Genomic DNA, 13,194 nt, shown 5'->3' with positions numbered 1-13,194 from the left:
TCTCTCTCTCTCTCTCTCTCTCTCTCTCTCTCTCTCTCTCTCTCTCTTAACCCTTACCTTCTGTCTATGAATCAATACTATGTATTTGTTCCAAGGCAGAAGATAAGGCAGTAAAGGGCTAGACAATGAGGGTTAAAAGATTAGGACTGACTCTCAATCCACTGAGCTACCTAGCTGTTCCCAGTTTGTCTCCTTTTAATTATCCATTAGTCCCAAACCTTCTTTTTAGAGCTAAGAAGAATGAGTCAAATCCTTTTCCTACACAGACACTTTGATGATTATGGACCCTCTACTCTTTCTGCTTATACCCTAAATACCATGAAGGAAAGATCTCCCATTGAGTTTGATACTGACAGGGCTATTCTGGAGACTCACCTGCATGGGAACAATCCCAGGGATGCGGTCCTTGGCGTCTTCTGGGATATGGGCTGTCTTCAGGTGTCTATCTTCAGAAAGAGTTTGCAGATCTGCTCCCAACATATCAGCCAGTTCTCCTTCTGAGGTGACTTGCCTGTATTGGGTCTGAAGTTTTGCCAATTTGGCTGCCACTCTGGACCCCACCTCTGGGGAAGCATAATTATCAGCAACAAGCTTCCCAGCTGTCTGTAGAATAGTAGGCACCTTGGCACGAAGGGCAACGATGCCTTGGGTGGTCATGAGGGCCTCACTTGCCAGAACGCTGACATCAGGCTCAACCCCAGCCATATCCCAGGCTTTGCCAGTAACTGGGCTGATGGCTACTTGCGTGGGCATGGAAGCATAAAGGGGGCTGTTACCCACCTGGTAAATGCCCACTGAAAGGGCCCCTCCTGCCGTGGGCTCCCCGATTACTGTGGCCCGATGCTGGTCCTTCATGGTGTGAACAAAGGCCTCAGCTGCAGAACCACTGGTGTGGCTGATCAAGATATACAGGTCCTTCTTGGATCCATAACGTTCTCCAGCCACCTGAGGCAGGGTCCAAACCTCTGTGAGCTGGGAGGCTGCCCTATCAAAGATGTTGTACAGGTGTCTGCGGGGCTCTGCTTCAAAGAAGTAGGAGCAGAGGAGAGGCACAGCTGTGGAGTAGCCTCCAGGGTTGTACCTCAGGTCCACCACCAAAGCTTCCGTGTACACTAGCTTCTCCCACACCAACTCTACCAGCTGTGGTGCAATGGCTCGCACTGTCTCTGCCTCGGCCATCATGTCAAAACGGAGGTAGCCCAGCTGCCCAGGTAGTACTTCTGTCTTGAAGAGGGCCTCGATGAGGTAGGTCAGCTCCTCAGGTGAAGGGACCCCCTTTTGTGGTGGGGTCAATTCTTCAGGGACCGGTTCCCCGGGACTGTGGAATACGTGGAGGCGGTGGTCCCCAGACACCTCCTGCAGGTCACTGGTGAGTTGGGATGCTAATGACTCAAAGTCTACAGCTGTGCGGTAGGTCCCGTGTTCTAGTTTGGCTTTTAACAAGGCGCTGGCCTGGCCAACTACTTCTGGGAGAGCATAATGGGCCTCCAGAAGGTGTCCTGTGCCTTCCACCAAGGCTCCTAGCCTCTGGTGAAATTCCAGTACTTCCTTAGCTTTGTTGAGTGCTTCCTCAGCCAAGACAATGGCATCAGGTACAACTCCCCCTCCAAGCCAGCACTCGCCATTGTTATCAATGAAAGTGAGAATGGGCACAGTGAGAACCAGATTCCCATTGGGGGGCTGCAGCAGAGGAAAGGTGCGGGTGTGCATCAGACTGCCGGCTGTGATTTCCCCAACCAGGGTGGCCCGGCCCAGGGATTGCATAAGGAAGGCAAACTCCTCTGCAGCCGTGGCGGTATGGTGGCTGGTGAGCAGGTAAACGCCTCTCTGGGCCCCATAAGGTTTGCCGAGCAATTCCGCACGGCTGAGGTGCTCCTGTGTCTGGTTGGTTTGGCGATCGTAGGTGGCAAAGAGGCGAACAGGGCCTGCAGCCGGGTCCTGGAAGTAAGACAGGAGCAATGGAACTGCCGAAGAAGGCCCTCCCGGATTGTAGCGGAGATCCATGATGAGATGACTGGTGTCCTGAAGGGGCTCCCATACCTGCCGTATCACGTAGGGGGCCAGAGTGCCGAGCACCGAGGAGTCAGCAAACTCATCAAACCGCAAATAGCCCACGTTACCTGGCAGTACTGACACCTGGAACACAGAGTCTATCAGGGCTTGCCGCTGGGATTCATCCTCAGGCAGCGCATTGGCTGCGGGTGTAGCGTCTTCCTCCTCACTAGCTTCAGAGCCGGTTGTGGCTTCCTCAGGCCTCAAAACCCGTACGAGGAGCCTGGGGTCCTCTGACACGGCTTGCAGTCCTGCATTGAGCTTGGCGGCCAAATCTTCCTCTGTGAGCACTGAGGAATAGTCGATGGCAGTGAGGTGATGGAGCAGCGCAGGGACCCGATCCACCAGAGTGTAGTAATTCTGTAAGACTTCCATGAGACGTTGAATGGCTCCTGGTCTTGCCCTGCGTAGGGTGAGGATGGTCAGTGCTTTCCCCAGGGCCTGTTCTGCTGGGATCCCTACACAGGGGAGCACCCCACTGCCCTCCCATGTCTGGCTACCTCCACCCAGGGGGCTCAGGGAGCGTGACACCGGCACAGTGATGAAGAAGTCTGACTGGCCAATGCGCAGCTTCCGGAGATCTAGAGCCCCTCCCAGAGTCTGCTCTCCCACCACAATGGCCCGGCGCATCTTCTTGAGGATGTAGGCTATATCCTCTGCTACTCCTACAGTACGATGGCTGGTGAGGACCACCATGTCCTTCTCCCCACCGTACCTCTCACCCAGCACCTGGGGCAGGGTCCAGATCTCTGTGGTGGTATTGGATGGCCGGTCATAAACTGTGTCTACGTGCAGCAGGATATCCCCCTGGTGTAGGTAGGAGATGACAAAGGGAATTCCTGAAACTTCACCGCCTGAGCTGTGCTGGAGATCCAACACCAGAGAGGAGGTCCCCATGAGCTTCTTCCAGATGTTATTCACCAAGAACTCCCCGACTTTCTCTACCACCTCCTGGCCAGGGATGTAGTCGACTCTTAGGTAACCCACATTGCCCTCCAGTACCTGGTACTTGATCATTTGCTGGAGCAGGGTGAGCAGTTCCTCCTGAGTGATGTTGGCAAGTTTTGGGACATGCTGGGGAGTCTCAGGAATGCTGGGCTCAAAGGAGATCACTAGCCGTGGGTCATTGAGGGCACCCTGCACACCTGCTGTCAGGACACTGGCCAGCATTTGGGGATCAGAGATGTCCAGGATCTCCCCACTCTTGATTGCTTGCTCAATGACTTCTTGCATGCCCATTAGGTTTTCTGGGAAGCAGTAATTATCCAATAAGATCTTGGCCATATCCAGGACCAGACTAGGTTGAAAGATTTGTTCTGCATGGGCTAGACTAAATAGCAGGGCTGAGAACAGCAGGAGACATTGGCTAGTCATTGGGAATCAGAAGAGGTAACGCACTTTGGAAAGAATGTCCCTTCTCTTTTAGTCAACAAAGCAGAATCTCTTCTGTGCTGTGTGTCTCTCTTTGTCAATGACTATAGACAGAAAGCCTTATGCTAAATATGGGAGCAGGGAATAAAGGGAAGGCTTTTTATCTCCATTAAACCTTTAATCTCATTAAATTGAAGTGCATCAGCCAAAGGGTGATAATGGTAGCCAGTCCTGCTGTTTACAACCCCATTAATGAATGCCGGGAAAGAATGTGTTTACTGGGAGCAGGTTCATTGTACCCCGATCTTGGTGCTGCCACTGAGTATGCACCAGTCCTCTCCCCTTTGGATCTTACTGATGTAATAATTGGTCCCAGTGTTGTTTAACACCAAGTAATTCAACTGTAAAGCTATTTGCTGGGAACTCACTTACCCTCTGGCAACTTCACTGCAATCACACACTCATCTCGTGAGCATAAATTGGAGCCAAATTCGCGTTGCCCTGATTGCCTGGATAATTGCTAGTAATGATTTGTATTTTTGCAGCCCATCGCCTGGAAAGGCAATTTTCCAGTGCTTTAGCATTTGGCTATTTGCAGTCTCTAGACAACACACATTGATGAGAAAGCCATCACAAAAAGCTACCACCCCATGCCAGGCTGGAGGAGCACTGCAGGCTGGCTGCATTCACTCTTAGCCCAGTGCAGCAAAAACTGAAGGGACTTTAATCTTCATAATTCTTAGCTCATTAGGATTTGCTTTTAATGACCCCTAGTGACATATGGTGATGTCTCCCCACTGTTTTCAACCAATGGAAATGCAGGTCCAACTACAATAGAGCTGAGGTTTGCTTTTGAAGGGCAGATGTATTCAGAAGACCTTTGTACTGCATATTTGGAAAGGGCTAATTATGTATTTATTACAGAAGCCTAGGATCAAAGCATTGCAGAGTTGGGAGAGATCTCAGAGGCTGTCTAGTCCAGTCCCTACTACATCTGAAACCCTTTGGAAGCAGTCATCTAGCCTCTACTTGAAGACTTCCAAGGATGGGGAGCTTACTACTTTCCAAGGCTTTTGGACAACTCTAATTTTCCTTAGGGTGAAAATCTTAACCTCTGTGAACAATACCCATTAATTCCAATTCTGCTTTTTGAGGGCATACAAAACAAATATGACTATCCTTCAATATAATAGTACTTTATTATTTAAAAAAAACACCTACTTTCCATCTTAGAGTCAATGCTATATATTGGTTCCAAGGCATAAGGGGGTAAAGACTAGGCAAAGGGGATTTAATGACTTGCCCAGGGTTGCACAGCTAGAAAGTGTCTGAGGTCAGATTTGAATCCAAGATCTCTTGTTACCTAGGTCTGGTTCTCCATCCAATGAGCCATCTAGCTGCCCTACCCAAATTTCTTCTTCAGGATAAATCTGTGACTTTTTCTCACCAAGTCACATATGGCATTATAAAAATTATAATTAATATAAAATAACAACTATATTTTATAAATTTTATTAATAATAGCTAAAGTAAAAAAAGCTAGCTAACCAAGCTGCAGTAGTGAGAAAAGAGAGCAAGAGGCAGAGTTACCCACAACTATATACAAAACGTGACCGGCAACTTGGTAGAGAGATTAAAAGGAATTCTGGGAAATACTGAAGGACTTCTGGGGGATGAAGTCCGAGGGTTCAAGATTTCTGATTATACAACATTAAAATAAAATAATGGCTTTACCCTCTTGGTGCTCCTCTAATGCAGTTTATGAGTGACAGGAACTTCAAGAGGTTATGTTCATTTTATCCCTGAAGGCTACCTGTGCCTACCTTGACACAGTTTCCTAGTCAATAATCAATAAGCTTTTATTTGTTGTTATTTTAGTCATGTCCAATCTTCATGAAAAGGTTTCCTCAATAAAGATTCTGGAGTAGTTTGCCATTTCCTTCTCCTATTCGTTTTACAGATGACGAAACTGAAGCAAATAGAGTAAGGTGACTTGTCTAGTGTCTGAGGTCAGATTTGAACTCTGGGAGGTGAGTCTTCCTGACACCAGGTCTGACACTCTATCCATTGAGTTACCTAGCTTCATTAGGCATTTATTAAGCACCTACTATGTGTCAGGCCTATGCTAGGTCACACACTAGGTGATCTCTGATATTCCTTTCATCTCCAAATCTATGTTCCTTACTTGAGATTCGTAGGCAGACAAAAGCCCAGATCCCAACTCTTCCCCTAATTTTTTTTTCAAACTTGGGACTTCCATGATTGTGATGGAAAGAACTGTCACTTGGAAGAGAGAAGCCTTAAGTATGCTGTCCAGATTTTCTTGTCAATCAATATGCTCTTGAAAATAACCTAGAAGGAGTTATCATTCATTTAACTTTTAAAAATGGGGATATTTCATTTTCACTGCATCACATTAAGCCAAACCAATTCACTCAGACAAACCACCCACCAAGCACAGTCTCTGAACATGGCTAAACTAAACTGACTGACCTTTACATGCATATCTGTACCCTTCATGTAGTTTATTATTTGCTAAAAGGAAGGGAGTAGACTCGCTTTAATTTGAACAATTTCATACTAATACCACCCAAATATCTTAAACACCTACTAAAAATCAACTATTCAGGTGTTTTGTGAGATATAAAGATACACAAGACACAGTTCTTGACTTCAAGGAATTTATAATTTGAGAGAGGAGATAAGAGAGGTGTACAAATAACTATAATCCCAAAATGGAACATATTTGCAGAAGAGAAGGTGGAACAAGGTGAATGTTAAAAGGAAGGAGAGTGTTCTTCCAAATAGGACAAAATGAAGAGACACCAGATCGAGGGCTGGGGGTTGTTTTGTTAGGTAGGACGTTCCTGCCTAATGGCCTTCAGCAGATTTCCCTGGGTTCCTAGGGTTAAAGTCCCAGAGACTCTAAACCCTCGTTGAGCCCTAGGATCCCTGGTGGAGGGAATATTGGCAAAAAAAAGAGGTATATAGAGTACTCTGCAGTTAATGAGTCTTTAGGGGAAGCATTATACAATTCTTAGTTGCCCCCAAAGAATGGACAGATGCATTCAAAGCATTTGGCTTCAGGACAAATTACATGTGAAACAGGGCAAGTCTAGGTTTGTTAATTTGTCAGAAGCAAGTTAAGATTTGGAATTGAGAACACCTGGATTCACATTCTGCCTCTGATACTGACTAGCTATGTGACCTTGGACAATTGACTTACCTTCTTTTAGCATCAATTTTGACATCTGAAAAATGGGTTTAAAGGTACCTACCTTGTTGGGTTGCTATAAGGCTTAAAGAATCCTAAAGCAGGCACAGAAGTTGACAGGACATCTTGTCCTTCCTTCATCATTTAGAAAGGATGATCTAGAACTCAATTCCACAATAATGAGACTTTGATGTTAATTTTCAATTGTTGTTGAGTCATTTCAGTCATATAGGACTCTTTGTGAGCCCATTTGAGGTTTTCTCAGCAAAGAAAAAAAAAGGATTTTAAAATATGATATACATAATAATTATAATAAATGAGCTGAATCAATGCCAAAAATTATTTACATAAAGGCTTCAAATAACCAGTGATAAGAGAAGAAGAAAAGTTTAAAAGCCTGAGGTTTTACCTCACATACAGTTTATTTGCAAAGATGAAAAAAGGAAAATAGGCCATGTTGGAGGGATTGGGAGAAGATAGGCACACAAATACATTGCCAGTGAAGCTGTGAATTAGCACAAGCATTCAAAGATCAATTTGAAGTTATGTAAATAAAGATGTAAAAATGTCTATATTCTTTGAGTGAGACACCCCAATTTAAAAAGAAAAATGAAGAAAAAATCCTTGGCATTCTTGAGATTATATTAGTTGACATGGAAACTAGTCAGCACACCTAAGGCCTCTCTCCTCCAAATGACAGTTCTCTTTCTCTCATATTATAACATATAATATGTATAAATCATTTTATCTTTTGATAAAAAAGTCTCCAAATGTAATGAATCATTTACAGCAGTACCTTTTGTGGTAGCAAAGAACTAGAAACAAATGAGATAACTAATAATATTGAGAGTGACTAAACAAATTCTGGTAGATGAATATAATAAAATATTATGCTGTAACAAATGATTAATATGATGAACACAGAGAAACATGGAAAGATTTAGATGAACTGGTGCATAGTAAAGTAAACAGAGGCAAGAAAATAGCACGGTATATAAAATGGCTATAACAATATGAGTAAAATGAACAATAAAGCAATCAAAATAGTTGTTGCAAAATTACAAAAAGCAAGATTGACCCCAAAGAAAAGATATTAGAAGACACAGTTGCACAAGTTCTTTGTAAAGATATATATCTTTATATGTATATGTGTGTGTCTATAAATATAAAACATAGCATACAATGCCATATTTTTTCCATTTCAAGTATCTCTTCCACATAGTGACTTTCCCCATTGTGGTTTTGATATATTGGGGTGTTAGCATAAGAAATCAAATGGGAATTTTTTTGCATTAAACCCTAGAGAGGTGTGTTATTAATTTTATTTAACTGTCATTATTATAAACAAATCCTATTTTAGCACAACATGCTATTAAATATATTTGGTTATACCCGCAGGCCAAACTATGTTAAGCAATCATCACCACCATCATCCCTTATATTAGCATAACAATAACAAGAGCTAACATTTACATGATATCTGCTTTGTGCAAGGCACCATAAAAAGGGCTTTCAAAATATCTTTTTTGATCATCACAATGATGACTCTATTACTATATGCATTTTAAAATTGAGGAAACTGAGGCAAACAGAGGTTATGCTACTTGCCCAAAGATACAGAACTAGTGTCTAATGCTAGATTTCAACTCCAGTCTTCCTGAATATAGCCAATGATCTATCCATTGTGCTGTGTAGTTGTATAGGGCTTCCCCCTCCCATTTTTAAATTTTTAAATATTTTTCTGTTTACATGATTCATTTTCTTTCTCTCCCCTCTTCCCTCCCCCCTCTCAGAGCTGACAAGCAATTCCATTGGGTTGTAGAAATGTTATCACTTGATACCTATTTCCATATTATTCATTTTTGCTATAGAGCTGTTTTTTAAAGTCTAAACCCCAAATCACATACCCATATATATATATATGTGATAAGTGGTGTCATATTTTGTTCTTTTGCATTTCTACTCCCATAGTTCTTTCTTTCAATGTGGATAGCATTCTTTCCCATAAGTCCTTTAGGAGTGTCCTGGCTTATTGCACTGCTGCTAGTAGCAAAATCCATTACATTGGATTGTTCCATAATTCCTCAATTTCTGTGTACAATGTTCTACTGGTTCTGCTCATTTCACTCTGCATCAGTTCATTGAGGTTCTAAATGGGAATTTTTTGGGGTTTTGTGGAAGCCACATATGACACACAAAGGACAGCAGATGACAGAAAAAGTTTAGGAACTCAGAAAGTATTGAGCAGCATTTATCATTAGTACAATGTTGTTACTTTGTGCAGTGTTCTAGTTCTGCTCATTTCATTTTGCATCAGTTCACATAAAATTTCCATTTTTTTTTGCTTACTCATTGTTACTCATTTTCAAAGAGATGTCTGGCATTTACACCTAACATAAAGGTGACATGGATTATGCATCTCTGTTCTTCTCCTTTTTACTCTTTACTGGTTCTTCAGCAGTGAAATGGCTCTTCTCTTTTCATCAAGGTCAAAATGAGTCACATTGAAAGGTATCTGTAAATACTGTTTGGGCTAAAGGATCCAGGAAGGCTTCAGAGAAATTTATGAACAAATCTCTGCCTTTGAAGAACTTATAATATTGTGGGTCTGGTTTTATTACCCAGAAGCTAAATATTGGAAACAGACAGAGACAAAGAGACGGAGAGACAGACAGACAGATGGGCAGGCAGAGAGAGAGAGAGAGAGAGAGAGAGAGAGAGAGAGAGAGAGAGAGAGAGAGACAGACAGAGAGAGAGAGAGAGAGAGACAGACAGACAGAGAGAGAGAAAGACAGAGACAGAGACAGAGACAGACAGAGACAGAGACTGGCAGAGACAGAATGGCAGAGACAGAATGACAGAAACAGAGACAGAGATAGAGAGAGACAGAGAATTTTAGACAAGGAGCTAATGTGGCACCAAATGGAGTCTGTGCTGTAGTCCTTGAAGCAAGGCAATGGGGGTATTCAGGACCACTGAAATGAGTGCATTTTCTGAATTGCCTAAAATGGACTGATGAATAAGGGACAGGGAACCAGGAAACTTAACCCTTACTGTGCCATAGCTAGCAAGGAGCTAAGGAGGAGGTGTTCAGTGCCTGAATAAGGCAAGCCTTAATTTACATGCATTCTAGGGACTGTGGCAGAATTAGTCAAATTTAATTTCATCAGCTATTGTAGATTTGATGACTTAAGGACCTTTTTCCCTATGGGTCTGTGGATAATATTTTGTTTCACCCTATGAACTGGAAAATTAGGGTTAATGATGTATATTGGCCCAACTTTCAATTCCTGGGATTTGTAGGGGAAAAAGGCTTACAAAAGTCTAGGGAAGGGAGTCCCATGTAAATTTCAAAAGTAATAACTCTACACTAAAAAAGTGGTAATATCTGTATGGAAGATGATGAGAGTGAATAGAGATCAGATAAATTTCACATATACATACACATACATTATATCTCCTTATCTCTCTCTCTCTCTCTTCTTTCTGTATATGCCTGTCTATGTATCTGTCTGACTCTCTGTCTGTGACTATCTATCTATCTATCTATCTATCTATCTATCTATCTATCTATCTATCTATCTGTATGTGTCCAAAGCAAAAGCAGAGAAAACAATACGATAATGCAGACTTAGGGAGAGCCAGGTCAGGGGTTTGCTTAGATATCCCACAGGTGCCAGCTTAAAGCTGGTCAAAGTCTCAAGTTGCACATTTAAGTATGAGGATTTAAGTGACTATCTTAGGGTCAATTAAAGAACATGCCCCAATTCTAGGGTTTTTACAAGATATTCACTTTGTGTGATCCCAAGATATATGTTAACTGAAGGGAACAAAGATTAGTGTAGGGGAGAATGTGGGAAGAAGTAATGAAGGGACTGGGAGCAGGGATCAAGGATCAGGTCTAGGGACTAAAGAACAAAAGAGGGTTGGAAAATATCTTTTTAAAAACCAATGATTCTTAATTTGTGTGTGTATGTGATGAATTCTTTTGGTAGTCTGGTGAAACTTCTGGGCTTCTTTGCAGAATAATGTTTTTAGAAGCATAAAATAAAATACACAGACCACAAAGGAAATAAATTATATTAAAATGCAGTTATCAAAATGTTAAAAGTTTATGTACCTCAGCTTAAGAAGTACTGCTTTAAACTGAGAAATGACCTTCAAATCAAATATTTTTTACTTAATTCTATACACTAGGCTGAGCTTTAGAGATACAAAATCAACAACGACAACAGTTCTTTCTCTCGAACAGCTTAGGTTCTAGTGAGAGTGAGGCACCGTTTATTGCCAACTCATTGGATGATTAAAGAAGAAGCTATAGATTATTATTATAAATTAACTCTAATTTATTGTTTTTTTCCTGGCTCTTTGGTTTTTGCAACTATATTTAGAACCTGGCTTAAAGATTATTTTGAAACTATGAAAATAAGACTCTGCAGGACATCAGAGTAGGCATTATAGTTTAGGTATTGGTCCTAAATAAAATGGCATGCATTCAGTCTAATTCTTCCTTTCCTTTGCATATGGTTTTTCTCTTTGCCTCTCTTATAGATTATCCATGCCCAAAGAAGTGGGCCCCTTTTGGAAAATCTGTTTTACACATAAAAATCAAAATATCCCAAACTGAAATGACTAATTTCCCTTCTTGTCTGTCTACCTTGTAGGGTTGTTGTGAGGATTAAATGAAATAATTTGTAAAAAATCAGCACAGTGCCTGGTTCATAGTAGTAGCTATGTAAATGCTATTCCCTTCCTTTTTTTTCACTATTGAGGGCACAACTATCCTTCTGTTCATTCTGATTCTCAACCTAGTCATCATCTACTTTCCTATATATCAACTTAGTTACCACATTTTCTTATATGACACAATGGATAGGGCTTGGAATCAGGAAGAATCATTTTTATGAGTTCAAATTTGGCCTCAGACACTTCCTAACACTTACCCTTGCTTGCCACAATTTCTTTATCTGTAAAATGAGATGAAGAAGGAAATGGCAAACCATTCCCTTATATTTCCTAAGAAAACCCCAAAATGGGGGTCACAAAGAGTCAGATACAACTGAAATGACTTTACACTTGCACACAAACACACACACTCTGGTATAATTTCTCTCACATCTGTCCCATTTTTTTCCATTCACCCATCCATTGCCCTAGTTTGGGCCTTATCAAGACTCCCCTGAGTTATTACAATAACCTTCTAACTGATCATTTTGCCCCAAATATCTCCCTTCTCAAATTCATCCTTTACATGGTTGTAAAAACTTTTTACTAAATTTCAGATCTTACCGTATACTTTTCCTTCTCAAATTTCATTGGCTCTATAATAGCTAGAGAATCAAATGAAAACTGCCCCTTCTGATATTTAAAGCTCTCCATTTCCTGGCTCCAACCAAACTTTTCAGATTTCTTGTACGTTACTCCCCTTCATGTACACTATGGTTCAGCCAAAATGGCTATCTTGCTCTTCCTCATGCATGACTCACTATCTCATGCCTCTGTGTCTTTGTACTAATTATCACCTTCCCAACTTCCTTCCTCCACCTCCATCCTGTTCCTAGAATATACTCCTTCCTTCCCTCTGTCTCCTAGAATTCTTAGATTCTTCTGAGGCTCAGATCAAGCACCATCCACCTCCTACATGAGATTTTTCCTGATTTCTTCTAGTTACCAGCATCTCCTGCCTCCTCCCTTAATTATCTTTCATTGATTTATTTTTGTATTTTATATACTTATATCTATCTATCTATATCTATATCTATATATCTATGCTGTCTCCCCTGGTAAGATTATATAATCTTTTTGATGGTAGGGATATTTTTTCTTTTTGTTTTGTATTGTATTCCAAGTGCCCATCACAGTTCTTGATCCATAGTAGGCCCTTAATAAAAAACTTGTAGATAGTTATGTCACCTTGAACAAATCAGTTCAATTTCTTTTGCTCTCCATTTTCTCAGTTCAGCAGTGGAGAACAGTTTCAAGGAATGAACAACTTCACTGGTTTCATTGTTTCTAAGCTTGAAGAATCAAAGTGTCAAAAGAAGTTCCTTTTTTCCCCTGGGTAGTGTGTATAGTTAGTGTCCTTCTGAAGAAAGATAGGATTTGGACTAAATGATACGTTCTATGACTGGATTTGGTTCAGTGGAAAGGGGGCTGGGTTTGGAGTTGGATAATTTGTGTTCAACTGAGACCTCTGGTGCTTGCTACTGTATAGCATATCTGAAGGGACTTTCTCAGATGTAATAGGTGATGGGACTAGGTGAGATCTTAGATCAGGTCAAGATCTATGCCAATGCTCTCATGATTCAAAGATAATCAAGTTAAAGGAATAATGTAGAAGAGTTTAAGTATTTGTTTCTGAAATTTTTGTGCCTATAATGTTACTGAGTTGTATAATTCATTTGCTTAAAAATTCCAACTAAGAATCATAACTGTCAGTGATTTCTTACTTTGAAAATTCCCTATTCATATCCCTTGTTCATTTATCTGTTGGAGAATATTCTTAATTGTACAAATTTGAATCCGTTCCTTATAAATCTTGGAAATTAGATTTTAAT

The 13,194-nt window shown here is 41.3% G+C and overlaps 1 protein-coding gene across 1 annotated transcript in view; it reads right to left on the bottom strand.

The window, feature by feature from the left end:
- RBP3 (retinol binding protein 3) overlaps positions 1–3,426 on the bottom strand; it is a 23,092-nt gene extending 19,666 nt beyond the window's left edge. Inside the window, exon 1 of the mRNA XM_044662709.1 lies at positions 376–3,426. Coding sequence (XP_044518644.1) covers positions 376–3,426 — 3,051 coding nt within the window. The remainder of the gene's footprint in view (positions 1–375) is intronic.
- Between the last annotated feature and the right edge of the window lie 9,768 nt (positions 3,427–13,194).

Source organism: Gracilinanus agilis, chromosome 2 (genome assembly GCF_016433145.1).
Source record: "Gracilinanus agilis isolate LMUSP501 chromosome 2, AgileGrace, whole genome shotgun sequence".
NCBI lineage: Eukaryota > Metazoa > Chordata > Mammalia > Didelphimorphia > Didelphidae > Gracilinanus > Gracilinanus agilis.
The sequence above is the reverse complement of the archived record's forward strand: the minus strand, read 5'-3'. Positions and strand labels throughout refer to the sequence as shown.